Source organism: Trachemys scripta, chromosome 10 (genome assembly GCF_013100865.1).
Source record: "Trachemys scripta elegans isolate TJP31775 chromosome 10, CAS_Tse_1.0, whole genome shotgun sequence".
In the NCBI taxonomy this organism is placed as follows: Eukaryota; Metazoa; Chordata; order Testudines; family Emydidae; genus Trachemys; species Trachemys scripta.
Window position 1 is genome coordinate 69,977,726 of NC_048307.1, and position 26,637 is coordinate 70,004,362.

General features: G+C 42.8%; 1 protein-coding gene across 5 annotated transcripts in view; it reads right to left on the reverse strand.

Moving 5' to 3' along the window:
• The window catches only part of ZFAND6 (zinc finger AN1-type containing 6), a 57,184-nt gene that overhangs the window by 2,987 nt on the left and 27,560 nt on the right, over window positions 1-26,637 (reverse strand). For 4 of the 5 annotated variants that reach the window (XM_034783948.1, XM_034783945.1, XM_034783949.1 and 1 more), the window contains exons 2-5: window positions 17,559-17,729; window positions 15,222-15,333; window positions 12,251-12,351; window positions 1,876-1,935 (exon numbers count right to left, since the gene is read on the reverse strand). In XM_034783948.1, the coding sequence (XP_034639839.1) occupies window positions 1,876-1,935; window positions 12,251-12,351; window positions 15,222-15,333; window positions 17,559-17,712 (427 nt within the window). In that variant the 5' untranslated portion in view covers window positions 17,713-17,729. The remainder of the gene's footprint in view (window positions 1-1,875; window positions 1,936-12,250; window positions 12,352-15,221; window positions 15,334-17,558; window positions 17,730-26,637) is intronic. The other variant, XM_034783950.1, reaches the window with a different exon arrangement.

The following is a 26,637-nucleotide window of genomic DNA, read 5'->3' on the forward strand; positions in this document are numbered from 1 at the left end:
GCCCGAGCGCTACCGGCTTGACGGTTTGCCGGGCAGCCCCCAGACCTCCAGACCCTGCGCCCCCGGCCAGGCACTTCCCCAGTGCAGCCGGAGCCCGGGAGGGGAAGCGCCCAGCCGGGGGCGCAGGGTCTGGAGGTCTGGGGGCTGCCCGGCAAACCGTGAAGCCGGTAGCGGTGGGGCAGCTGTGCTCTTCAGCTACACAGAGCTGAGGTGTCTGGGGGGAGCAGCAGCAGCCGCCGCCGCCGTGGGGAATCCGCCTGCAGCTCGCAACCTGCCGAAGCCGCTCAGGTAAGCAGGGGATTGGGGCAGGGATGCCGGCATTTTCCCGGACATGTTCGGCTTTTTGGCAATTCCCCCTGGATGGGGATTTGAGCACCAAAAAGCTGGACATGTCCAGGAAAATCTGGACGGATGGTAACCCTACGCAATGCTGCCTCACAATGCTATCTTGCTGAGGATAACGATACTGGATCAAACAACTTTCGGTATGTCAGATTTATGCTACTGAGATGCAGCTTCTCTTTCCAGCCACTGGAGGCTAAAGTGAAGACATCCATTGCCAATGGAGAAAAGAATTTAATTATGAAATCTGAGGGAGAAGGAATTACCCAAAGTGAAAACTACATCCTTTTGGTAAGGTGGCGCTGTAATGTTTCTAGGCAATTCTAATCTTCTCTTGCATCTGAAAGTGAGACATGGGCTGCGTATGGGAGAATCCGAGTACAGAACATACAACTGAACAAGTTGCCTGACCCAAGAAAAACATGAGTGGTATTTTGTTCGGTTGCTGCCCTCTTCTCTACACCTTGGTGTATCCAAAACTTAAACTGACAGCAAGGGAAATTAAACTTATTTTAAATGGGTCCGTAAGCCAAACACTACCTACCAGCTATCTGCTAGGTCACAATAGGACAAGCTTGCACTGCCTAGGGTGTAGGAAAGTGAGCAGAAGAAATCGGGTGTGCAAGGGAAGGGACAGAGAAAGAATGAAAGGAGGCTGCAACTGGGTGAATGCCAGCGGAAACCAGACTAATCACATAAATTCCTAAGGAAGGGATACAGCAGTAGTCCTAAAAGTTTGTCTGAACCTTGGCTACTTTTTCCTGACAATATACACACAGCTGCATGCTTACCAGGCAGAATCTGTCAGAGATACGGTGAAGTATCACTTAAGAGCTCTCTACCAACCTCACTACTACTCCTAAAGACTCACCTTTACTTGACGGTTCATGCTTTTTTTACTGTTGATATTATCTGAATGTTTGGGGTGTGCTTAATGTGTATATACAACTTTGAAATTATCAATGGTCCAACTATAACTGTCTTCAAGTGTTTGTTAACTAGAAGTCCACTTTGTAGACTGGCAATCTGACATTTTGAAAACTAATAAAATAAAAGGTTACAGGAGGCAGGAAAGTAAGTTTGGATGCAAAACAGGAGAATCTAAGTCTTTCGGAACTAACAGGATTCTAATTCTAAAGTAACCAACTCCACTTATTTTCTCAAAGAGACTTAGGACAAAGCATGACGTGCAACAGCATGTACAATGGCGGCAAGGTGCGTGCAAGAGAGGAAAAACCTCATTTTAGTGAGTTAATATCTTACAGTTACTGTTTAAGGAAAATTAGCGAGCCACAAAATACTAAATAGCAAAATAAAGGTTTGTTACAGCAAAGACCTAATGAAAATAAATACATCAATTTGGTTGAAAGGTTAACCTAGTGAGCATAAATATATAAATTAAACATATCCATGAAGACATTCATCCCATTATAAAGCAATACTACCATCATGACACATTTGTACCAAAGAATTTTATATGACCTAATATGTGTGTCACCAAATGGATAGTATTTAAGTAAAACTTTCACTTACCTATAGTACATAGTTTAAAATCTGTATCGTACATCTTTCCTCTCTCTCTGGGGCCTTCATCTAGGAAGTCAGGATCATCTACATTATTTTCTGTGCTTGCATCATAAAGTAAGTGTACTCTGTTTCTGAGCCCCTTGTAGTATCAAGTAAATCTAAAATATCCATCAGCAAGTCCTCTCCCATATGGTCTACTGAAATTCTCTAGGTGAGGTCCACAGATGTTGGTTGGGATGGCACATTTTAGATCCATTTCATTTAAATGTCTTAATAATCTGTGCTCATTTTAAGTTACTTGTTTGCACTTTCTTTCTATTTAGTTTTAATTACTTGCATTTCAGGAGTTAGGACAGGTAGTCTATGATCGCTGCAAACACTACATTTTATATTGCTTGATCAGCAGTGGATGGGCTAAAGGGACATCTTAAAATATTCTTTGGCTGCAGCAATAGTAGTACAAGAAAGGTCAGATGAGCGTGAAGGAGGGGAAGGCGAGAAATAAGCAAGAGGCAATTTTGTTTACCACTTACCCGTTATTTAAAATGGCATTGCCAAAGTTTTCCTTCATGCAAGATACTGATCCTGATCCTCTGTCCCTCCTCATTCCACTTTGTACTTCTTAAGCACTAAAGCTGAACTAGCTTCTACTTGTGATACAGCAGCACTAAGGCTACTGAGGCCCTAGTACAGAGGTGGGCAAACTCCAGCCCACGGGCCACATCCAGCCCATGGGACCCTTCTGCCTGGCCCTGAGTTCCTTGCCCAGGAGGCTAGCCTCCGGTCCCTCCCCTACTGTTCCCCCTTCCCCACAGCCTCAGCTCGCCCCGCTGCAGGCGCAATGCTCTGGGTGGCAGATCTGTGAGTTCCTGGGGCAGCACAACTGCAGAGCCCGGTCTGACCCGGTGCTCTGTAACTGTGTGGTGGCCGTGGCAGCGTGGCCCAGCTCCAGTCGGGTGACGTGGCTGTAGCGCCCCCAGCCACCAGTGCTCCAGGCAGCGTGGTAAGGGGGCAGGGAACGAGGGGGTTGGATAGAGGGCAAGGGAGTTCGGGGTGGTGGTCAGGGGGCAGGGGTGTGGATAGGGGTTGGGGGGGAAAAACAGGGAGATTGAATGGGGGCAGTGGTCCTGGGCGGGCAGGCAGTCAGGAAGGAGTGGGGGTTGGATGGGCTGGCGGGGGACAGTCAGGGGCAGGGGTTCTGGGGGCAGTCAGGGGACAGGGAGCAAGTGTGTATGGATGGGGCAAGGGTCCCGGCCCCCCCCCCGCCCATCAGGGAACGGGGAGGTTGGATGGGGCAGGAGTCCCGGAGTGGGGGCGGCAGATAGGAGGTGGGGGCTGGGCCACAACCCCATCCCCTAACCGGCCCTCCATACGATTTCCAAAACCTGATGTGGCCCTCAGGCCAAAAAGTTTGCCCACCCCTGCCCTAGTGGCTCCCAGTATCAGGGGGGAGAATCGAAAAGGTAGTGTTAAAGCCACTTATACTTCCCTCCCCAGTGTAATCCAGCCCTCTTCGAGGGAGGGTGGATTCCTAAGTAGCAAAATGCTTGGGAAAACAATGGAAGCAAAGACAACCCTTATTTAAAAACAAACGAAAAAAAAACAGTACTAATGGAAAAACAGCATAGCAACTGTCTGCTAGTAGGTCTTCCCTGTTACAGCCTCCCTGTTCTTGGGTTTCAAAGCTCCATGTAGGTAGATTATACATGGAAGTCAGCAGCCCCCTTATAATGTGTGTTTCAGATACCTTTAAACCTCTAGTGGTTTGAACTTTAGCCCCACTGGCCTGTAACTCCTCCTTGCACTATAGTTGCAGTAGCACAGTAACACTGCTAGACTACCCTCCTGAATGCAACTCTTGCAAGAATATGCTGAACTGTGGTGCTGAGTTTGTGTAAAACAGCCCCACTGTAAAGTAAAGGATCTTTGACTTGCATAGGAGTCATGACTATTAATCTTAATTACATAAACCAGAGCTCTGGAGGCATAGCAGTGCTTGCTGCCTGTATTAGAGCAAGTTGCAAAGGAGAGTTTTTGTATGCCTAATTGGTCCTGTCCAACAAGAGAATCCCATATTAGTGCAACAAGGCCGGGGACCAACCTGAGCAAGGAGTGAAAATGGCTGGTGCAGTACTAAGTATTTAGACTGCAAAGCCCAGAAGGGTCATGCAGTAACCAGATAACGTCTTTATCTGATTAATACACAGAGAAATCAAGAGCCTCCAACGCTCCCTCCCAGAAACTCAAACAGTTTTGATAGTTAACACTCAAAAACATGAGGCTAGAAGTACAATATATTGAAGAGAACACTTCCAATGACCCCAAAGGTCTTTTCCACTTTTAATATTTATAGGACCAGTCGTACATCCTAAATCTGCAAGGTAAAAGGTCCCCACAATGTGCAGATCTATCTGAGGCTATGCTTAAGACACAGAGGTTGTACACCAGTACAAAAGCAACTTCACCATCTGATTCTCCTACAGTTTGCTAAGGAGAAACCCTAATCCAATGAACCCACTGGCTAGCTCAACAGATTGAGAGTCTCATTGGCTAACTGTAGCAGGTCCAAAGGAGACTTGGGGTGGAGGGCACAATGCACTATGATGTATGTTTAGGAAGCTACAGGGAGAAGCTCGCTGGAGGGTATAGTTATGGAGATACACTGGGCAGCTCTGCTGGGAATCTGAGCTTTGCTGGAGGGACTGTCTGGGGACGGGTACAGAAGACATGGAGCCAAACTGAAAGTAAAATGGAAGTAGACTGCAAAGATTGTTCTATCAGTTTCCACTGCAGAAAGGAAAACAAAAAGCACAGGATGGAGTAGTGTTATCTTTGGATACTTTAAATCTTCCCAGGTGATGTAATGCTGTGTCTGCAACATAAAATGTTCTGTGAAATTTGAAGTCCGTAACTGTTATCATGGTTAAACTACAGGAGTTCAGGAAAGCCTGAAAGGACAGTTGTCATCTTATATTGGGTGAAGCAAGCCTCCTAGAAGTCTGACAGTGGCCTAGAAATTTAAAGTCTGTGCTCCTTATTGAAATGATCTGTTTTTAGAATGATCAGGGTCAGGTTTTCGGTTTAAGGGATTTTAGCACAACTCCAAATGGAAAACACAAAAATATTCATAACTGTGGAGCCACTAGGGTGCTTCCTTAATTTTGCTCCATGTTGCCTTTTGCAATAGAAGTGCTCTTTTAAGCACTACGGGCAATATATGCAAACTAAATAGGAGCAGTTCTGTCACAGCTCTGATCCAAAGCCTTTTGAAGTCTATGGAAATGTTCCCATTGACTTACATATGCTTTCAGTCACACCAGCAGATATTGTGAGCACCATAGCATTTATCTAAGATAAATGTGTTCCCTGTACTTAGTCCATTTTTATTTTAAATAGTCCAGCTCAAAAGATTATTTACCTATGGACTGGACAGACCAAGACATGCATCAACAGTGGGCACCTTCCAGTAGTCAGGCGAGACAGACAGACCTTTCAGACATTTTGCCAAGTTCATTTTCATTGAGCTCAGTCAAGTTTCATGATGGCACACAATGCCCAGTGACTTAAATCAAGCTATTTCTACTTCCCGGCCATCTACAGAGGAGGCCTGAGAGCCTGGTTTTTTGGCCTCAATCTTTTGCTGTTCTGCGCCAATGTAACTACCATAACGCTGAGTGCACGTTTCATTAAAAAGCTCTCAACCCTACCACTTGTTGAAACCCACTCCCATCCTAAAAGTTATGCAGATATTGCCATTAAGCAAGAAAAAAAAAGGCAGACCAGCCTGTAGCCCTACTATGCCGCGTATGCCCTTAAGTGACCTTTACATTATAGTCAGAAGAAGTCAAAGAATATTGGAGAGTTTAGCTGCACATGAACAAAAATATTACTGTGTTACCCTGCATTTAGCAGGGAGCATACATGAAGATAATGGTTTGTAGCACTATAACTTGCAAAGTGGTTTACCTGAATATTTCTAGGGCAAAAACCTCATGAGGGGAAAAAAAAGTTAGGTTTTATCTTAATGCATTTTATCTTGTCATATTAGGGATAATGTTCATAAGATTTGAGAATGTTCACAATTAATAGCTTTTAGAGTTATCCAAGGTCTTTAGCTTTGCCTCAGTATTTAATACCCGCAACCAGTTTGAGTAAACAAATTGTAGAACACACTGACTATTTGAAAGCCAGGTTTGCTGAAGTTTCCTACCTCTTCCTTGATCTGTTTTGCAAGGTATAACACAAACTTGGGTGTATAAAGGCAAAGCCACACAGACTAGGTCAAATCAGAGCCAGCTGAGGGATTTGTAACCTGGCAATTTTACCTAGGTTGCCTGAACACGTTACATGATATCTGCACAAATGCAAATAATACTTCATGTGTCTGTTTGCGAGTTTGTTTTTTTAACATCTAGGAGAGCCCAAGTAAGTGTGATTTGTGCAAGCTCTTGTTTACACTTGCAGCGGCATGTAGCATATGTGTAGCCACGTGCCACAGGGAAAGGCAGGCTGCAGCCACAATGCTGTGTGTAGCTATATGTGGCAGTGAAAGGCTCTGGCAGTTGGGCAGTACACTGCTAAAAACAAAGTGTAGATGTAGGAGGCACAGCTTGGGCATGTAGAGAGACATCCGGGGTATATATTCTAGGGTTCTAGCATCTCTTTACTCGCCTAAACAGTGCCTCAGGGTCTCCACTGCTATTTATACCTGTGCTAGCTGGGTATGGAATGTCTACACACTGCCTTAAGTGCAAACCCACTCATTATTGCAGCCTTTTGTGTTCGCTTATACAAATCTAACAGTAACCAATTTAGATTCCTAGCAAAAACATTAGTGCATACTTTAACCTTTATTAAATTACCAGTATGGAACATACTCATAAACGTCAAATGATTTATTTGAATGAGGTATGTTTATATTTGGTTTATGTTGATTATATTGTGCAGAATATTTTCATTTTGAATTCTCAGCTGATGCAGTGTTTTATGCAATAAAGAACTAATGCTTCAATCTGGCACTAATGCCCCACACTGCTTTGACCAGAAATTACAAGCTATTTTTATGGTAGCTACTGAAGCAGCTACCAAAACATGAAACTTTCTTAATTTAAGGTGAACAGGTACAACTTTCTGATGCACAAAGCAAGAATTGCTTCTTAGAAGCAGGAATTTTAGAAAGCTGGGGTAAGTAAAATGGGTAAATTGAACTGTGATATTATAGATCGAACAGCTTTTTAAATTTTATATTATCTTGGATTTCCCAAGAGATACTAATAGATCCTCACACTACTAGTATGAATATGAATTTCATTCAAATTTTTTTTACATTATCTTATCTCACACAAAATTGTTACAGTAGCTTAAAAACCTGTTTGTGTAGAGTCTAGCTAGCTCCAAGCAAAAGTTATTTTATTTGCTAAGCGTCTAAGCAAAAAAATTAAGTGTTACCTGCAAAACCTGGAAGTGAACAGACTGAACTTTGTGTTTGCAAAGTACAGTGTTAAGGTTATGCACAGAAACTCCCTTCAAAAGAGAGAGAGAGGGCTGACTGCCACTACTGGAGAGCAGTTATGAATTTGCTTATGACAGGGAATTCCATGTCTGGGTCCTCATGGTTTAGATCTGTAGTTACTAGATGCTGGTGATCCTTACAGTGAAACAGGCAGTAAAATGAAGCATGAGACCACAAGGTCCAGAGTTCCTCAAGCACCAGGCACAGGAAAATTCCCATTACAGTAACTCCTCACTTAACGTCTTCCCGGTTAACGTTGTTTCATTGTTACGTCACTGATCTATTAGAGAACATATTCATTTAAAGTTGCACAATGTTTGCTTATGATGTTGTTTGACCGTGGGGGCTCAGAACCAGGGTGGGATGGCAGCCCCCCTCCCCCCCCCCCCATCATCTCCCGTCCACCCCCCTACCCCAGCACCTCCCGCCTGCCGGCGGCCCCGCAGATCAGCAACTCCCCACTCCCTCTCCATACCGCTCGCCTGCAGCGATCAGCTGTTTTGTGGCATGGGGAGGTGGGAGGAGTGAGGACATGGTGCACTCAGGGAGAAAGGGGGTGGAGCAGGGGCGGGAAGTCGCGTGGCGGGGCCTTGGGGAAAGCCTAGGGCAGAACCGGGAGTTGAGCACCCCCCAGCACTTTGGAAAGAACAGCAAGAGGAGCAGCAGGACGATCCACCCTCTTTCACCCTCTGACTCCAGCACCTCAACCAAGCTTCACAGTCGTTATTGCTGAGAACAGTATTAAATTGTTTGTTTAAAATTGTTTAAAATGTATACTGTATAGGTATATAATGTCTTTTGTCTGGCACAAAAAATGTCCCTGGAACCTAACCCCCCTATTTACATTAATTCTTATGGGGAAATTGGATTCGCTTAACATTGTTTCGCTTAAACTCGCATTTTTTAAGAACACAACTACAACGTTAAGCGAGGAGTTACTGTATCAGGGCTTCTCATTTATGTGAGCCTTCCCTCTGGTGAAAAAAACCAACCAACAATACACATTTCACTCTTCTGGGGGAGGAGGCAGGGTTGTCTGTCAGTGCATCCAGATGGGCACTTTGGAGACAGGAGGAGAAACACCTTATCGGCTGATTACCGGCTCCATATTCCAGAACTAACAGAATGCCAAACTAGCCTCCAAGCACTTCCTTTAGGGCACTGGGTCATTCATAAACAATGGAATGATACAGAATCCTTGTTATATGAAGGCTACCACAAACTCTGAAAATCCTGAGATGACATGAGGCCAAAGTGAAATCTGGGATGTTCCCAACAAAGAGAGCCCCCTGAAAAGGGAAAGCAATCTGATCCAGATCATTAATATTTTACTGCTGGGGAAATGTAGGGAAGCAGGAACTGTAGCTCACAAGACCAGACAATGTCAGAATGGGAGATATGAATCTGCTGCAGAAGTAAAATAAGCAGCCTCAAGGTCAGGAGTCTTTCTAGACTACCCTTGTGTTTTCCCATCTGCAATATTGTGAAGGATACTAGAGTTTAAGAGCTAGTCTGTCTTAGAAAACAATGCATCTGCCCAACTGCCCAGTCCATTCAGGGGACATGCACTTGAAGAATCTGTTGTAAAGTTTGTAGAGCTCAAATTGCTTTGTTAGGGCAGATTTGGCATGTGGATTGGCACAAGCCACCCATGTTCTTTTGCATATATGAATTAACTAGCATGGCCTCCCGCATTTCCTATCCCATTCCCCTCACCAATTTTTCCTCAGAATCTTCCATTCATAGCCACAGAGACATTTGACAGTTAGTCCCAGTTCTATTGATGAGGCGCTGCAGGAAAGCTCAACGGGTAGGTCCTTCCTAGTCTGGACACATTCTCTCTCTTCAGACGAACTAGTAGGAGAGTGTCATGAGAGAGATCTGAGGACTTGGCCCTATTAAAAATGAAGGCATAAAGGATGAAAGACACTTATAGATTCATCCCCAAGGAAGAAATGAATTGTAGGTCTCAAATCTTCAGGAGAAATAAATGGGTAAACCCAACCCTACACTGTCAGATGAGATTGCTCAATTTACTCCAGGACTACTGCAAAGAAAACGGAGTGGAAAGCCAGTCTGGAACCACCTGAGCTCCCTTACCAAAAGGTAAGTGGTCTCTGTACTCATCTCAGAATCATCAGTCAGTTATTAGTTAGGAGTGGAGGTTCTGCTAGTTCTGGCAAGTTACCCCTGTGGCTGGGGTCTCTTGCAGCAAACCCTCATGGAGCAGGGGCAGTTCACTAAAGAGGTAAGCACTGAAGAGAACAGGTGAGGAAGAACCCCTCACTTTTTCATTCACCCGTGGAAAGTAAAAACAAGATGGTAGATGTTGCAGAGATGGAATGGCTTGACTGTGCTACAAGCTGAAACAAAGCAAAGTGAGTAGGGAGCAGAGCATGCACTGGATGCAAGGAGAAGAGCCATGGGACTGGAGAATCTTGGAAAGTTATTTGCCGGCCTGAGAACCAGTAAGGAGAAGGAAAAACCCAGCTGTGTGCCAGGGAGACCAGACCATGGAAATATATTTGTTCCTAATATACAGTCCACGGCATTTTAGATCTGATATTAAGGTTTTATCTTCATAGGTGAAATTGAGGAGTCTTCACTTGGGGAATAATTCCATATGAATAGGAGTAACATATTTTACCAATTATAAGCCATGACAGTTAGTCTATAAAATGGGAATATGGAGATATGCATTTACACATGTTCATTTATGTACTGATGGATTTTAATGTGCGAATTTACCTTAGAAATATCTCTATTTTAAACTGTGACTACATAAACTAAAAAAGCATGAAACCACATATGAGAACAATTTTCCATGGTCTTCTATTTAGCACAGGTAGCAGTCAGTTAGAAAGACCGAGTGACCCATCCTATCTCAAAGAGGGAGAACAGTATTCAAAGTGATAAAGTTTAAACTTTAGAGTATATCTGAAGAGTGGGGTTCAGATATCAGAGGTGGGTGTGGTATAAGAATTTAGCTTCAGGAATGTTTAGTAAATAATTAAATTAAGTTAGAGCAGTGTTTCCCAAACTTGGGACGCCGTTTGTGTAGGGAAAGCCCCTGGCGGGCCGGGCCGGTTTGTTTACCTGTCGCGTCCGGAGGTCCGGCCGATCGCGGCTCCCACTGGCCGCGGTTCGCTGCTCCAGGCCAATGGGAGCTGCAGGAAGCGGCGGCCAGTATGTCCCTCAGCCCGCGCCGCTTCCAACAGCTCCCATTGGCTTGGAGCAGCGAACCACGGCCAGTGGGAACCGCGATCGGCCAGACCTGCGGACGCGGCTGGTAAACAAACCGGCCCGGCCCACCAGGGGCTTTCCCTACACAAGCGGTGTCCCACGTTTGGGAAACACTGAGTTAGAGGTATAGCAGATCTTGTATCTGTGGAAAAGCCAACCACGTAATTCTAAATTTAGGGTGAGATTTTTTTCCAAAGGTTCTCAGCACTGCCCTAATCTCGCTCCCACTCAGGTGCAATTTAAACCAATGGAGCAAGAATAGACAACACTAAGCTCATTTGAAAAATCCCACCCTTAAGGCCTCTCCACGATGCCTCAGGGTTGATACATTTGCATCACAAAGACCCCAAAGGTGGCCCTGCAACAGTCTGCTCCACTGTCCTTGTAGCTGAAACAGCCAAGAGTTTCTCTGCCACTGGGGTGAAAATAACCAACAGCATAGTGTGAAAGGGCCATTCCACGGTGGTGGCAAATGTCAAATTAGTCCAGAACATTTGAACATTGCCTGAAACAGCTAAAGCCATCCTCCTCCTCAAGCAGTAAAAACCCTGAAGATTGATATCTGCACCATATCTGAAGTGTGCTGGCCAGGAAGCAGTGAAAAGAAAGTTGAGGACCACATAATGATGATAATGCTTAAGTATTGCAAGGTTCTGAGAAAAATTAGGGACATAGAATTGGTAATTCCATTCTCTCCCAGCTCCCCCTACCCATCTGATAAAACTTAACACTATTATATATCTTTACTTATGATCATGTTAAATGTGCAAGTTTGCTGTAAGTAACAGAAAACCGTGTGGAAAAAATGCACTTTGTGCCAATCATAAAGATTTTAGGGCAATATTAGTAAAGTCACCTACCCAGAAAAAGCCAGTTATTTTCTAATGTATTTTCCATTTTCCGTCTAGCACCTGAATTTTAACCCTTGCTGCAAAATTACAGCAGGTTTGGTGTACATAATTTAATGAATATTGATGGTTCCATCTAATGTATACGTACTATTAGTCAGCCTTTTACTTACAAGATAATATTACATATTACAGAGTATTACCAGTTTCAAAATGGATTGAAGACCACTAGAATTATTCACACTGTATCAGCTCCACAACAATATAAGCTACTGCTAGAGCATTTACAGCTAATATCCAAACTATGTCAAAAATTTCACAATCTAACTTGGGCAGATGAAAACAGACCATTGTCCATTATATATATTTTTTAACAGCACCAAGTTCTTTCATCACTCAATAGTTAAAATCTTATTTTAATAATGTTTTAGTAAAAAATAATCCATTCATAATGTTAGCTAAAAGCATATTTCCCAACCTCAGTTAAAAACCCAGCACTAAGACGCACACCGATTTTAACCGCATTTTATGTAGTTTGAATTCAAAGTCAATTGAAATGTGAACATTTTTGTCAACCTTATTAGAAGTTTCCATGCGGGTAGTATTTCCACATTAAAAGCACATGCATACCATGTTTTATTGTCTTTCAGCTTTATGCAACATTGTCATTACATTGCTCAGAATGCAGTATATTAGAATTTATTATAAAACTAGTCAAGGTTTAAAAACAGCATATATGTTTCATACATGCTTTAATTATGCAAATTCAGACACTAACCTTGCAAATCTTCTGTTTCAGGTACTGTTTTGTCCACAGCTGTAATTTCTGCTTGGGATGATGCTACAGATTCTGTTAAAAGTGACTGGTTTGACACAGGACTAGGAAAAAAACAGTTGAGAATTCGTAAGAGCCAGGTACAGGCTTTATTTTCACAAAGATTGCTCAGATATTATGATAGGACAACAACGCAGTGTGCCAAATCTTTTAATTTAGAAGTTAAGGACTTCAATGGCAAATTACAGCACTAGTTAGTATATAAACAAAACAAAAAACAAACAAAAAAACTGATGCGAAGCCAAATATTTTCAGCTTCCATTGTAGCACACACTTCAGTAAGGAGTAGGCTTGGCAAATCAATTTTTATTTTCTTATCATTTTAACTGATAATACTGATGTTTATTTGTACCCATTTTAATTTTCATAGTTGCAAGAAATTATGGGGGAGATTAGACTATTATTTAATGACACTAGGAATTGAGATTCAAATAGTTAAAGCTTTATAACCTTTAAAGCATAAATTGTCAACATCAAGTCAAAATAAACAAAGTAAATATGTTTAAACCAAACCCTAAAAAATTCTCAGGCAAAGTAAGAAAAATCTGCTTATCTGTAAATTTTGATTATTACTGAAAGAAAATATTTTGTCAGATTGTGTGTATAGTGAAACCAATGTTTATCAAAATTTACAGATAACAATCTAATACTTACAAGCCTAATTAAGAGTAATGACAACTAGATGAAATAACTGTAGTGGCTACTAAACCGCAGATTCACCTACTGGTGTGTTTAACGTGAGTAAGAAAATTGCAGCTTGTCACTGTGAGTGGTCATTAGGCTGTAGCCTGAATGCAGGAAGATAGGGGAATCTACTCAAATACACTCTACCCCGATATAACGCGACCCGATAGAACACAAATTTGGATACAACACCGTAAAGCAGTGCTCCGGGGGGGAGGGGCAGGGCTGTGCACTCTAGTGGATCAAAGCAAGTTCGATATAACACGGTTTCACCTATATCGTGGTAAGATTTTTTGGCTCCCGAGGACAGTGTTATATCAAGGTAGAGGTGTACTTAGGACTTCCACAGAACATCTTGCATTCTGCTCTTCCATTCTATCATTCCCTGTTACATAAAGAAGCTCGAACAACTTTGTGACTTGAGTCTTCAGCCACACTGATGATGAACTACTTAGAATAGATCAAAACTCCCAGGTGCTGATAGGGTGCAGGACACTTCCCTTTTAGGAATCCACTTACCCAGAGGTGGATTACAATTTTGTGGGGCCCTGGGCCAGAGCAAGCAGGGGGCCCCTCCCCACCCCTTTCGCCTGCAGTCCCTCCCCCCCACGGCACTCCTGCCAGGGAATGGGGTCAGGGCACAGGGGCTTGCCCCTCCCACCAGGGAGCAAGGTTGGGCGCGGGTGCCTCTCCTGCTCCCCGGCAGGAGCGCTGGGTGAGCAGGTGAAGAGCCCTCACGCCACAACCCCGCTCCCTGGCAGGAGCACCAGGCGAGCGGGCAGAGCGGGGCAAGCCACCGCATTCCAACCCTGGCAGGAGTGCTGGGCGAGCAGGTGGAGCGGGTTGGGGCACCAGGGTGCCCATTTTTCCAGGACCCCTCATTTGGTTGGGGACCCTGGGCATGGGCCCCATTGGCCCATTACCTAATCTGCCAACCAAGCCAGATATTATCAGAGAACTGACGGAAGGAAAGAGAGGCTGGCTCTGGATACTAGCCAAGATCTGGGGGAGGAAGGGTAAAGGTGCCTTGCATCATTTCAGAAGGTTTTCCTCTACCCCTGGGCCTATAATACTTTGACACTTTTCCAGACCTGGCATGAACTTTGTGCAGTTTGACTGGGTAGAAAGGCAGTATTAGTGTGACGTACAAACCTTCCACCCACGCTGGAAATAGAAGGGTGAAAGGATCATAAGATCAGCTAGCACTGCAGGTCATATTCAGCTCATAACTCATACTTGTAAACTTGGGTATCAAGTTAACAGCGTTCATAAATATTGACTGAGAAGCTGTAAACTAGGACTAGTTGTGTTCAGACAACTATAAACGAAGGAGTCTAATCTTACCTAACTAGTCTATGTTATGACATTTTTAAAAAGGAGAAGCTTGGTCGATGAAGTTAGAAATTGCAAGTCAATGTACTTTAAATATTAATATAATATGTTTGTCTAGCTTCTTTCATGCCAAAAGATCCCAATGTACTTGAAAAAATTAAACTGCTGTTGGATTCACGTCATTCAACACTGAAATGCAGCGACTAAAATAAATACTTAGCTCTTACATACTGTTTTTCATTTGTAGATCTCGGAATGATTTACAAAAGACATATATCCTTTACTAATTCAGACAGAGGTGAAGGAGACAGCAGTTGAGTAGCAGAGCTAGGAGCAGAACTCAAGTCTCCTATATCCTATTCTGAATACCTATCCTAGATGAGATGAAATGAAGCAAGCAGTTCAATATGCAACATTGTGTGTCAGTAAAGAGATTGCAATTAGAAGACCTTGCTTGTCCAGTTTAAGTATTTATAAATAAATAAATAATAAATATATATATTTATTTATAATTAATAGTTCCTATTTCTAAGAAAATCAACAGCCAAATCAACATGTTGTGGAGTGATAAGGCTTCATACTGTTCTAGTGCAGATAGGATTTCTCTATGACCAGAGAGGTGTCACTGCAGAGATTTTGGCATTTGAGACTTTGAATTAAGAAAAAAGAAAAAAAAAAATCAGAATTTTATATTCAAATATATTTATAAGATGATCTTGTTTGTAGAATAGTAATTGGTACAGAAATCTCATTTTTAATTATGCAAGATCAAATTGCTCATTTCTCATTCCCAATTTTTAATATCTAATTATTCAACCTCAGGACATAGAGAAACAATCATGTTTCTATCAGTTTGTAGGTAAAATGTTGACTAATAAGCATAGACAAGATAATTTACCTTGGCTGCGTAGACTGGGTAGATGTAGAGTCTAATGTTGACTGAGTTTCCGGGACACTGCCTTCTGTGTGCTGTACTGGTAAAGACTCAGTTATACTACTGACAGAAGTTGCTGGAAGAAAGACACTAATGTAAAATGGGTTACACTGCCTTCTGGAGTTACAGAATTTATCCATAACAAAGATTCTTCTGCATCTGGTCGCAATTCAACATGCTATTTTAACATATGGTGAAATTCCTTGCTGAATCAGAGCCTACATTTTAATGGATTTATATTGTACTGTAATTACTTATATTAATTATGTCTGGTCACATTTGCCCACTTCCCACCCTTGTCCACCGAAAGCCCACACTGCTAAAAAAGCAGCATTAAACAAAGGAAAGCATGACTGTTTTAAATTTCAAAAGCTTCTATGAATAACTGGTATTTCAACTTCACATTTTTGTAAGAGACCAATACCACAGAAGATATTTTACAATATTTGGGATCAGTATCCAACTGCCCCTGTATGCCCAGACACATCTCATCCAGCTATCATTTTACTTAACCCATTTCACTATGGATCCATCACTACACCTTTGGCAAATGCTTCAGGCAATAACATGCCATTGAACTGAATGGAATGTTAGGGCCTACATGAAATGACACATTTAGTAGCACAAGTTATGCTTTCTACATGGTCTACTTCCAGTCAAGTAGTTAAAAGTACATAAGACAACATAGCTTAAAACCAAAGAACTATACAAGTATCTCTGAAGATATTGTACTGTGTCTATATCAAAAGAAGTCTGTAACAGACTGCCTGTACTAGAACGCAAATTTCTTCATTTGTTTATTCATTTGTAAAAAGAGAGACTTAGGCCATGGGAACACTATGGACGGAATCTCTGTGTTGACCCAACTTATTATTGAGCCAACTGGCAAGTCGCTCATTGAGTCATACTACCAGAAGCATTGCGTACAGGATCACTTAGTGTAGTGAATCATGATACCTCCACTGAAAGAGGTACAATTCTTGCCACACAAGGTAGGATGTATTTTCACTGTCTGGCCAATAGAAATAATTTTGAAATGGAAGAACCACCTTCTCCAAGGCCAAGTACTATAGGATCTCCTGGGTTTTGTAAAACAAAAAAAACCCACAAGAAGCCACACACAGAAACAAGCAACACACTCCTACAAGAGGGAACATACAGTAACATAAAATTGCAGTAACATACAAATATTCCATTGAAAAACTCTTAGAACAGGCCCACACCTAGGGGCCCAGATCCTAGAGTCATGGGCTATCAGAACCAGAGCTTTCCATTTAAATGAGTCTCTAGCCCTGGTGGTTGTGAAAAAGCTTAAAAATGTGACCTGAATGTAATCCATACCGTGAGGTTTACCAGAGTCTGCACGCAGTTTCCAGCAGAAGGAGAAGCTGCCATTAGTCACCAAAAAAGCAATCTGGCCCCACATTCACCACAAGAACAGGCCAGGCTTTAGCTACACCATGAAAGACCACCATATCATGGGGCTAGTGGGACCCTGCTGCTGCTTTCACCACTGCTTGGAACGCGGAGGGCACTGCCAATGGTTCAGAGGGGAACGAGTCTCCTAGCTCCTCTAGGAAATTGAGGGTGAGGAAGGAGAGGCCCCTTGTCGTAACTGCTGCCCATTCCAAGTGGTCAGGGGACGAAGGACCTCTGCTGCTGACCTGGAGCAGGGCCAAAGTGGAGGAAGCCCACATGAAGTGTGCCTAAAGCTTTGAGTTGTCCTAATCCAGGTGCAGATAAAGACTGCTGTGGCAACCTTTCTAAAAACAATGCTTCCTGAGTTGTGTTTGAAGTGTCAATCTTAATATTGCACCAATTATTTCCAGAATTTAATATTTAGATTTTGTTCTAAATATTCTTCATCTGCCCCAGACAGGTTGTTCTCTGTAGAGTCAGTAATTCCTGATAAATCTTCTCTGAAGAGAATTTCTAGCATTTTTATAGTGATATTGGACACCTAGTGCTTATTATATCTTGCCAGAAATAAATGCAAGGCACAAAAATATAAACTACAATTACACTTATAAAAAGATTATCCACAATATATTTATTTCATTTTAAAGCGGATTCAAAAATTCTATAAAACAGTAGAGACTTTTTGGCAGCAGTACAGTGGATTGCCCTCTCTCTCATTCTTTGTGTTATCATCGGCTGCTGAAAAAAATAAATCCAACCCCCACTTCAAAAAGAATGAGGCAGGGTCAGGAATAGAATCTCACTCTAATGTAGCACACAAGGTTTGCTCAAATGGTAATCAACATGTTAGATATTAATCTAATACTTATTAGTGTTACTTACCAGGAGGGCTAATTCTACCATTACTACTATTCTGTCTTTGAAGGTGTTCTTTATAGCAAATTGAACACATTCCATTTGTACGAGGGTTTCCATAAAATCCGCATCCAGTGGAACAAAGCATAGGCACTTGGCTATGGTTAGTTTCTTGAGCCATTTTCCTCTTCTGTAAACCTGAAATTCACATACACAGCCAATGATCTAGTGAGCTCAGATGATTTTCACCTGTTGCATTTTAAAATACTAAAGTTCCTACTGCTTTGGCATCATCTATTCCAGGCACAAAAGTCTGCTTTAGAAAAAAGGATCTTTGGATTAAATTCTCTACCATTGTTTCGTGGAAATCAGTGTCTTTAAAAAACAAAAGCCACCACCAAATTTCAAGACCCTGGTTAAAAACTAAAACTCCATTGATTTTGGTGGTAAAGACTGTACAGGACTGGGCCATTTTAAATGCATGTGCAGCAGGGTATACATTTTCATAAGCATACAAATTTTTTACTTTCATGTGGAGCATTCAGTAATTTATCACTTTCAGAGAGACTATTAATTCCTAGCCTACACCCTGAAAGCACACTTTTTGAAGCTTGTACTCATGACACTACTCAAACTCTTAAAGTATAAACTGAAGACTAAAGAAGGGAAATATTCCTGCTTACTTCACAACATTTAATCATGAACAGCAACTACAAAAATTGTCAGTCAATTTCTCTGAATTTAGGAATCTGTGACATTATAAATTCATATTAAGGTTTTCATATTCAGAAGTTACCATTTTGGTCAAGACTAGCATTTGAACAGACACATTCCTCCATACCTCAACTCCAACAAGATTTTTGCATTTTTGAAATATTCTTTCATACAATTTAGATCATATGCGGTAGTCAATTTGGTAAGTGTTGCTTTGCAAGTTACCCTGTCTTTTATTTGTATTTCTCTCCTTATTAACAAGGAACATTTGTCTTGCAAGCTAAAAAGCTCAGATGGCCTTTCTATCATGAACTTTTGTGATGAGTTTCCTTAGCAGTTCTCAAGTGACCCAACTCTTAGATCAGGCTATTGGAATCTATACCATAATACATGAATTCAATACTATCACTTTGTCTTCTTCACCCTCAATCAAACCTCCAAAACTGACCATAGGATATAGTTCAATGTTAGCCTATACTATAGTGTCAGTTTCAAATAGATCATATCAATGTGCTATTACCTTAAAGAATGCCAAGCTGACTGTAAAGTACAAAATACCACAGAATTGTTAAGCAATCTGACATCTGCCTAAGCTTGGTCCATAAAATGCTCTCACTGTACGATTTATTCAGCTAGAGAATAAAGGAAAAATACTCTTGTAGCGGAGTCAGTCAAATTTATCTTTTAACTTCAGCTTCTTACACATCTGGCAAATGCTCAAATGTTTTCCCCTCATGGTCAAAGATCTTAAAATACTGCCTTACAAATTTTTAAATGGTAGTAATTTCTGAACAACATCTTTCTTCTACAGCTTAGTTTTCACAAGTATATCAGTGCAGGGAGACTGCCCTTTCATTACGAGTCTAAAGTAATGTGAATCTGACCATCCGAATCTAAAGAGATATTTTGAATTAATATTTAAAAAGTTTACAGACCATTATTGTTTGTTCTAATATAGCACTCAGAGACCCCACTCAACAAAATGCCCCTTGTGCAAGGCACTATACAAGCAAGCAACAGTTACTCTGTGCCCTCAGGAGCATAAAAATCTGGGTTTGTGACAGGGCACAAATATGAAAAACAGACATAGGTGGGGATGGAAGGTTGTGGTAACAAAAAACAACAAAATTAGCATAAGCAGAAGTCTCAGATCATCACTTGCCTAGTCAATTCAACGGTCCATTCAAAATTTATACAATATACACCACCCCAAAAAGTGATATTGTTGCACACTGGAAGCTTGTCAAGACTTGACAGTTGAATTCAAGTAAGAATGATACAGTAGGTTTAGACCTATGGACATTTAGTGAACAGCAAATATTGGCTGTATGGAAGACAAATCCAAGTTCCTAAGTTTTCCTCATCAGGGGCACAGCCAAACTATAAATAAAATGAACAGTGGATATGTCAGAGTGGATTTGAAGTGAGCAAGGCAATATAGTAAACATGAGACCAAAGGCCTGTTTCAGCAATCCTAGTCATTTTCCAAGCCAGGGAGTGTCAGTATATACTAATGATCTTACCACTAATAGCAGGTGCTTTGAAACTAGAGAATAAAGCCAATGGGGGGAGGAATAACTCAGTAGTTTGAGCATTGGCTTGCTAAACCCAGGGTTGTGAGTTCAATCCTTGCGAGGGCCACTTAGGGATCTGGGGCAAAATCAGTACTTGGTCCCGCTAGCGAAGGCAGGGAGCAGGACTCGATGACCTTTCAGGGTCCCTTCCAGTTCTATGAGATAGATAGGTAAATAAAGTTTATTCTCTGAGGTTCTACTGTATCCATTTTAAATAAAATGTTTCTTCACCACAAAGAACTAAACATCTAAAAATGGTACTAATTGTCTTACTCAGAACCAGCTCAACAGTCTAAAGCAGAGGTGGCCAAACTTACTGACCCACTGAGCCACATATGACAATCTTCAGAAGTTCAAGAATATGGCGCACCTGCCGGGAGTTGGTGCTTCAGGACTGCGGGAGGCACCTGCCAGGTCTTGGGGCTTCAGCCCCTCCTGCTGAAGCCCCAGCAGGTGCACCCCATGGGGCTGAAGCCCCAAGACCCCCCTGGGCAGAAGCCCCTACCCCACCACCCTGCTGCAAGGCAGAGGTCCCGAGCTCTCCCCACCCCAAGTCTGGTAGGTGGAGAATGAGGGGAGGGGAGTGGGGGACTCTGCGAGCCACAATGTCTGTAAAAGAGCCACATGCAGCTCTGTAGTGCGGTGGATTGGCCGCCCATAGAGCTGGAGGGGAGCCCCTCATTGAACCCTGGTGGGTAGAGCCACATCACGTTCAACCCTCCCACTGGAAGTCAATAGGCGGGCCAGAGAACTCAGTTGAGAGGCAGCCGCTGGAGGAGCCCCCAAGCTGGGAGGCTGCAGCAGACCCTGAGGGAGCTGAGGGCCGGCCAGGACGGTCAGAGCCATTTACAGACCTAAGCACGGAGGAGCTGCAAGTGCTGACAGAGGCCCTCTTCCCCGACGACAAGGACGACCTCTACAGAGTCAAATATACCCTGTGGGGGAGTTGGGAAGTGGCCCAGGATTGCTCTGCCACTGCCCTGGGCCGGGATGCAGTGGAGTGGGTTGCAGTCTCCCTTCTCTTCCCCCCCCCCCCCCCAGGCAAGAAGCCTGCACTTGTCGGCCCTCCGCCAGAGCTAGGAGGCCCCACTGTTTGCTGCTCAGCCTGAGGGCAGGCCTGAGCCCTCAGACGCTCTACTACCCTGCCCCGACCAGGGGCTGGGGCTCCATAACTGTTTGTTGTTCAGCCCTGATCACAGGCCCAAGCTCACGTCTCCCATCGCCCCGCTGATTCCCCATGTCAGGCAATCCCCGGAGACGTAGTGGGGTGGATTGGCCGCCCACAGACCCGGAGGAGGAGGAGGAGTCACTCCCACAACAGACTACAGGTTCATGAGCCACAATGTCAGTAAAAGAGCCACATGCAGCTCATGAACCACAGTTTGGCCACCCCTAGTCTAAAGTTTCATGCTTCATGTAACTAAAAATTGGGCTTAGTTAAGGGTGACCACTTTTCTTTAAAATGGATCAGAGACAGAAGAACAAGACTACTGAAAATTCGACCTGGGCTGGGAGGCTCGCTTCCATGAGCTGTCTAGCCATACCCTCAGTAACTAACATGAGCGCGCCACACAGTAACTGTGATTATTATTGCTATAGATATTTTTGTTCATACATTGCTCATTTAACAAATACTGTCTCTGCAGCTAGATAAACCCCCTAACATTATGTTTCTCAAACTATAGTCTGTGGACCACTGGTGGTCTGCAGAGCTGTCTGGTAACAAGGTGCTATATCATCCTGATCCCACCTGCTAAAATTCACTGAAAGACAGAAAAAGAATCCATCTAAAACTGATACTCTCCCACAGCACAAAGATAACGGAATGGAACAATATAGATCATAGGTTTCCTAGTTACAGTAGAATGTCACACATGTAGTTTACATATCTGTACAGTCCCTATAGTTCTTCTCCTGCACAGTTTTCATGGGCAAGTCCTTCCGTATATCTCATTACGTAGCAGACAGCACTCAGTGTCAGATGAATCTTTATACACTTCTACCTTGATTTACAAAAACTTGAAATAGCAGAAAAAGTAAAACAGGGTAAGTTTCTAGATGGTAAGTTCTCTGGGGGCAAGGACTACATCTTCTATCTAGACTCTGCACAGCACTGAGCATACTGGTTATGTTCAGTAAGATAATTCTCAGTACCACTGTATGGTGTATATCCTGTTATGGAGAGTAAAATGGATCATGATGCCAGATAACATTAAAAGTATTAAGTATGTGCATTTGAGCTTTTAGTTACTACCAGTCTCAAACACTCCATACCTGTCAGTGTTCATAGGCTTCAACCGTCAATCAATGGGATCAGTGACAGAGGCATTTAGTAGGATTAGTCTACAAGGAGATTAAAAACCTGAGGTTTAAAGCAAACTAAAAACCTCCACTTTTTACTGTCCCAGCATTCCCCCCCGGAACAGAGGTATGTCTCCTCGCCCCTATTCCTTATTTGTATACTTGTAAGTGAATACCATATGTGCAGCTGTTACTGTATTACTATTATTATAAGATTTAGTGTAGTGAGGCTGCAGGTGCAGATCAGCTAACTCTGCTTAAGCACATACAAATCATGAACAGTTTTCCAGTTCCAAGGTGTGCTTCAGGTGCCAAAGCAAGATTTGAGTAGTACAGGTGCTCCCTGTATATTTTATGGAGATTCTGGCCCCCACAACCACTAGGATGGAGCAGACCACAAGAATGATATACTGGTGCCTCAACTACAATAACAAAACTAAATACAATTTGTACCATGTTGATATCGGTATACTACAGTATCACTACTGGATTGGAGAATGAAGGAGAGAAAGCTTACATTAAACTACATACTTGTTGTGTTAACAAAGACTATTTTCAGTACTTTAGTTAGAGCCTTGCACTTCAAATTTCACTTGGGGATGAAATCTAACTAGAATATCATTAAATGCAGACTTTAAATAAATTAAGTAGCTAAACTACCCCCCCCCCCCATAAGAACTCTTAGACTGGTCCACTGTGGAACTGCTAAGGGTAACCTTCTACCATTGCTAATGAAACAGGAAAAGAAACTGCAGACACATCCTTCCCCATTCAGCCACCCCAGTGGCTGAGGATGGTACTTGTGCTGCTCACTCATACTGTACTTTCTCATCAGAAGCAAGGTTTGACAATTTGCATGATTAAATCATTTTCACTTTATAGCACCTACTGGTATTACTTATTATCTGGTAAGTCCTGAGGGTCTGAAAAGCATTAAAGGGGCAATGTATACTGTGGCATTATGCCCCCATATTCTTCATAGAGATATTGTTATATGATCTGATTATGGCATAACTGTGATGTATAAGGCATGAGAGATATTTGAAAGGTTATAATTTACTGAATATGATTACCTATTTGTATGTAAGGGATAGCTCAGTGGTTTGAGCATTGGCCTGCAGGGTTGACAGTTCAATCCTTGAGGGGGCCATTTAGGGAACTGGGGTGAAAATCTGTCTGGGGATTGGTCCTGCTTTGAGCAGGGGGCCGGACTAGATGACCTCTTGAAGTCCCTTCCAATCCTAATCTTCTATGATCTATTACAAATGTGTTTACATCTGAGGAATGCCCACTAGACAGAATGGATGGCTGGTTGGGAAGGACATTAGAGAAAACAATAGGTCTTTGAAGAGGTTAGTCACCCACTGAGAAGTCCTCCTGGGGATGCTACAAACAGCCTCTGAGTTATGGCTGCAGGGTCATGTGACCAAGTCACCTGGCACTGCACTCCATAACACCACACGTATTTTTCCACTAACAAGGGGGGGAGGGAGGAGAGGGGGCGGGGAAACCACACTAGGAGACAAAGGATTCCCACTATATGCAAAAACTATTTATGGCTCATTCTTCATTAACTGCCTGCAAAGAAAGAAGGCTGCTGGAAACACCTGAGAAACAGAGACTGAGCTTGGGGGGAGGGCTGAGCCCAGGCTCAGGGGGGAGGGATAGCTCAGTGGTTTGAGCATTGGCCTGCTAAACCCAGGGTTGTGAGTTCAATCCTTGAGGGGGCCACCTAGGGATCTGGGGCAAAATCAGTACTTGGTCCTGCTAGTGAAGGCAGGGGCTGGACTTGATGACCTTTCAAGGTCCCTTCCAGTTCTAGGAGATAAATAAATTAATGGAGATATCCTATTTTTTTTTTTTATTTAGGCTGGAGGGGGTCTGGCCTGTGAAAGGAATATCTGGAGTTTTAAGCTGCAGGCAAGTGCAGCTCGTCTTCAAGAATCTCTGCAATCTGCCTAAAACAACAGTTAGGGTGAGAATTTGTTACTTATAACCAGATTCTTTAGTATATTACACTTAGATTGCATATTGGTTTTATCTGCTAGGAAATCTGCTTTGATCTGTTTGCTATCCCTTATAATCACCTAAAATTTATCTTTTGTAGTTAATAAATTTGCTTTTGTTTGGTCTATAACCAGTTTGTGTAGAAATCCTACCTTGGGGCAGAAAGCTGTGTATATCCCTCTCCACATCGAGGGAGGGAGTGAATGTCATGAGCTTATGCTGTATAGTTCTCTGTGCAGCGTAAGACAGTATAATTTTGGGTTTCCACTCCAGAGGGGGGTGTGCACTTGAGTACTGGGCAGTTCCTTAGCTGAGCCTTCCCATGCAGAGCTGATCTCAGCATCTGTGTGTATAGCTGCAGCTAGGTGTCTCCCTACCAGTAGGTGTGCTGGTTAAGTGCAGTCTGAAGCCTGAGGAAGGGCTTGGCTGGCTTGCCTCAGCAATACAGTGTAAAGGGAGCCCAGGTTGGTGGGTCAAGTGGGCTCAGTGGTACCACAGTCCCAGGCAGCATCCTGAAAAGGGGGCGAGGGAGAGAACCCGTCACATACACTTGTGCAGAATTTTCAAAAAGTGAAGGAGTGTTTAAAAAAAAAAAAAAAAAAGGGAGGAGAAAAGGAAGCAAAAAGAATCTCTCTCATATATAAACAGGATTTCTGTCTTACATATGTATTTTATATACATGTATTTTTTATTTTTATTTATATATACACACATATATATACACACACACACACGATAAGTGTATATATTACATTACATTACATGAAATATGCATATTACACTATTTTCACTACACGTACACATTATCCTGAGCAATATCACTGCCTTCAAGATATCTGAGCAATTGTACGCAAGACTTCTTTGACGACTTTAGAACAAATTAATCTCTCTTGACCTAAACATTCTATTGGATTTTCTCATCTAGGAAACATGGAAGTTATAAGCGTAGTAGCTCCTTCCATTCTTTGTTGCAAGACATCATGGGAAGAAGTTACCTATATGTAAAGTTGCTACATAAAACCCAGTCTTCTAGAGAAGGAGAAACTAACTGGTCTAAGAGGCAACTGCCAAGTCTACTGAAGGCCAAGAACCTAATAATTGACTTAACCACATCATCTATTGAAAGAAAAAAATTAAAGTAACAAGGATCTATGAAGGGAACCAGACTAAAATGTTACTACTTTGACATTCAAGAGATGCAAACTCCTTTGCTTGCAAAGGGAAAGAGAGCCCAAAGCTGGAAACAGTGACTACGTACACAGAAGTCACAAATGCTGCAAGATTAGACAAAAGAGCTAGAGGTCTGTCTTATCTTACGCTGGGGTTATGTTCTGCAGTTAGCACCTCAAGCGAAAATCGCGTATAGTCAAAATTACATTGAGTGTAATGGCGGGTGGAATCGCCCGACTACAGAAACAGTATTTAAATTGTTATTCTTCTCTCTTTTTTGTTTTTGCCGACCACATAAAGCTGAAATCGCACATGTTAAATTCGCCTAAGATGCGACAGACCTGTATACGAATTTATATCAGTCTCCGCGAACAGGTTACCTCAGAAGTACTATACAGGACCATGACTAACAGCAGGAGAGAACTTGTAAATTTTAAAAAACAAGAACACTTAAATTTGGGGGCTATCCCACAAAAGACAGCAGTCAGGTTTTTTCCTTAGACCAATTCTAAACCCTGGTAAAAATCAGAATTTCACGTACACTGAAAGAAACTTGAGCAAAGCCACGCTATTTAAGTGAAATACTAGATCAGGGNCTCCTTGGGACAGGGACTGAGAAGGGGGTCCAAGAAGAGATATAGGTGTTGCAACACTGAGCATCATAGCGCCTAGCTTTTAGATGACTATAAAAGGGTGTCTTGCCCCTTAGGCTGGAGAGCCTGGGGCTAAGTCAACCCAGATGACAGGATGAGCCCCACCTGAGTGGGATCAGGTCATTCCCTATAAAGGGCAGCAGATGGCGGCAGTGAAGGGGAGATGCTCAGGAAGAACAGAGACTGCTAGGAGTGAACAGGCTCCAGCAGAGTCTTGGGATTTTGGATGAAGTCACTAAGAAGGGCTGGGGGTAGCCTGCTAAGGCAGGAGACACCCTGGGCAAGCAAGGGAAGAAGTCAAAAGCCCTCCAGGCAACGCAGTCTGGGAATAGGAAAAGAAACATTTGTTTGTGGGACTTTAATTTGGGACTTGGAGTTATTGTCTGTGAATAAATAGACCCCAAGAAGTGGGATTTTGTACTCATAAAGAAGGTGTGGAATCTATGTAAGCACCCTTTTGAGGGAGAAATGATTAGCAGGGCCTCACAGAGGCATCCCTGGCCACAAGAGGGTGTTTGGGTGGTGGCCAAGCTGCTACAGTCACCATTTAAGTATTAGTCCATGGTGGAATAGTCGATGGCCTAGAGCAGGGGTCGGCAACGTTCGGCACGCAGCCCGCCAGGGTGCTTACCCTGGCGAGCTGGGCCAGTTTTATTTACCTGCTGACGCAGCAGGTTCGGCCGATCG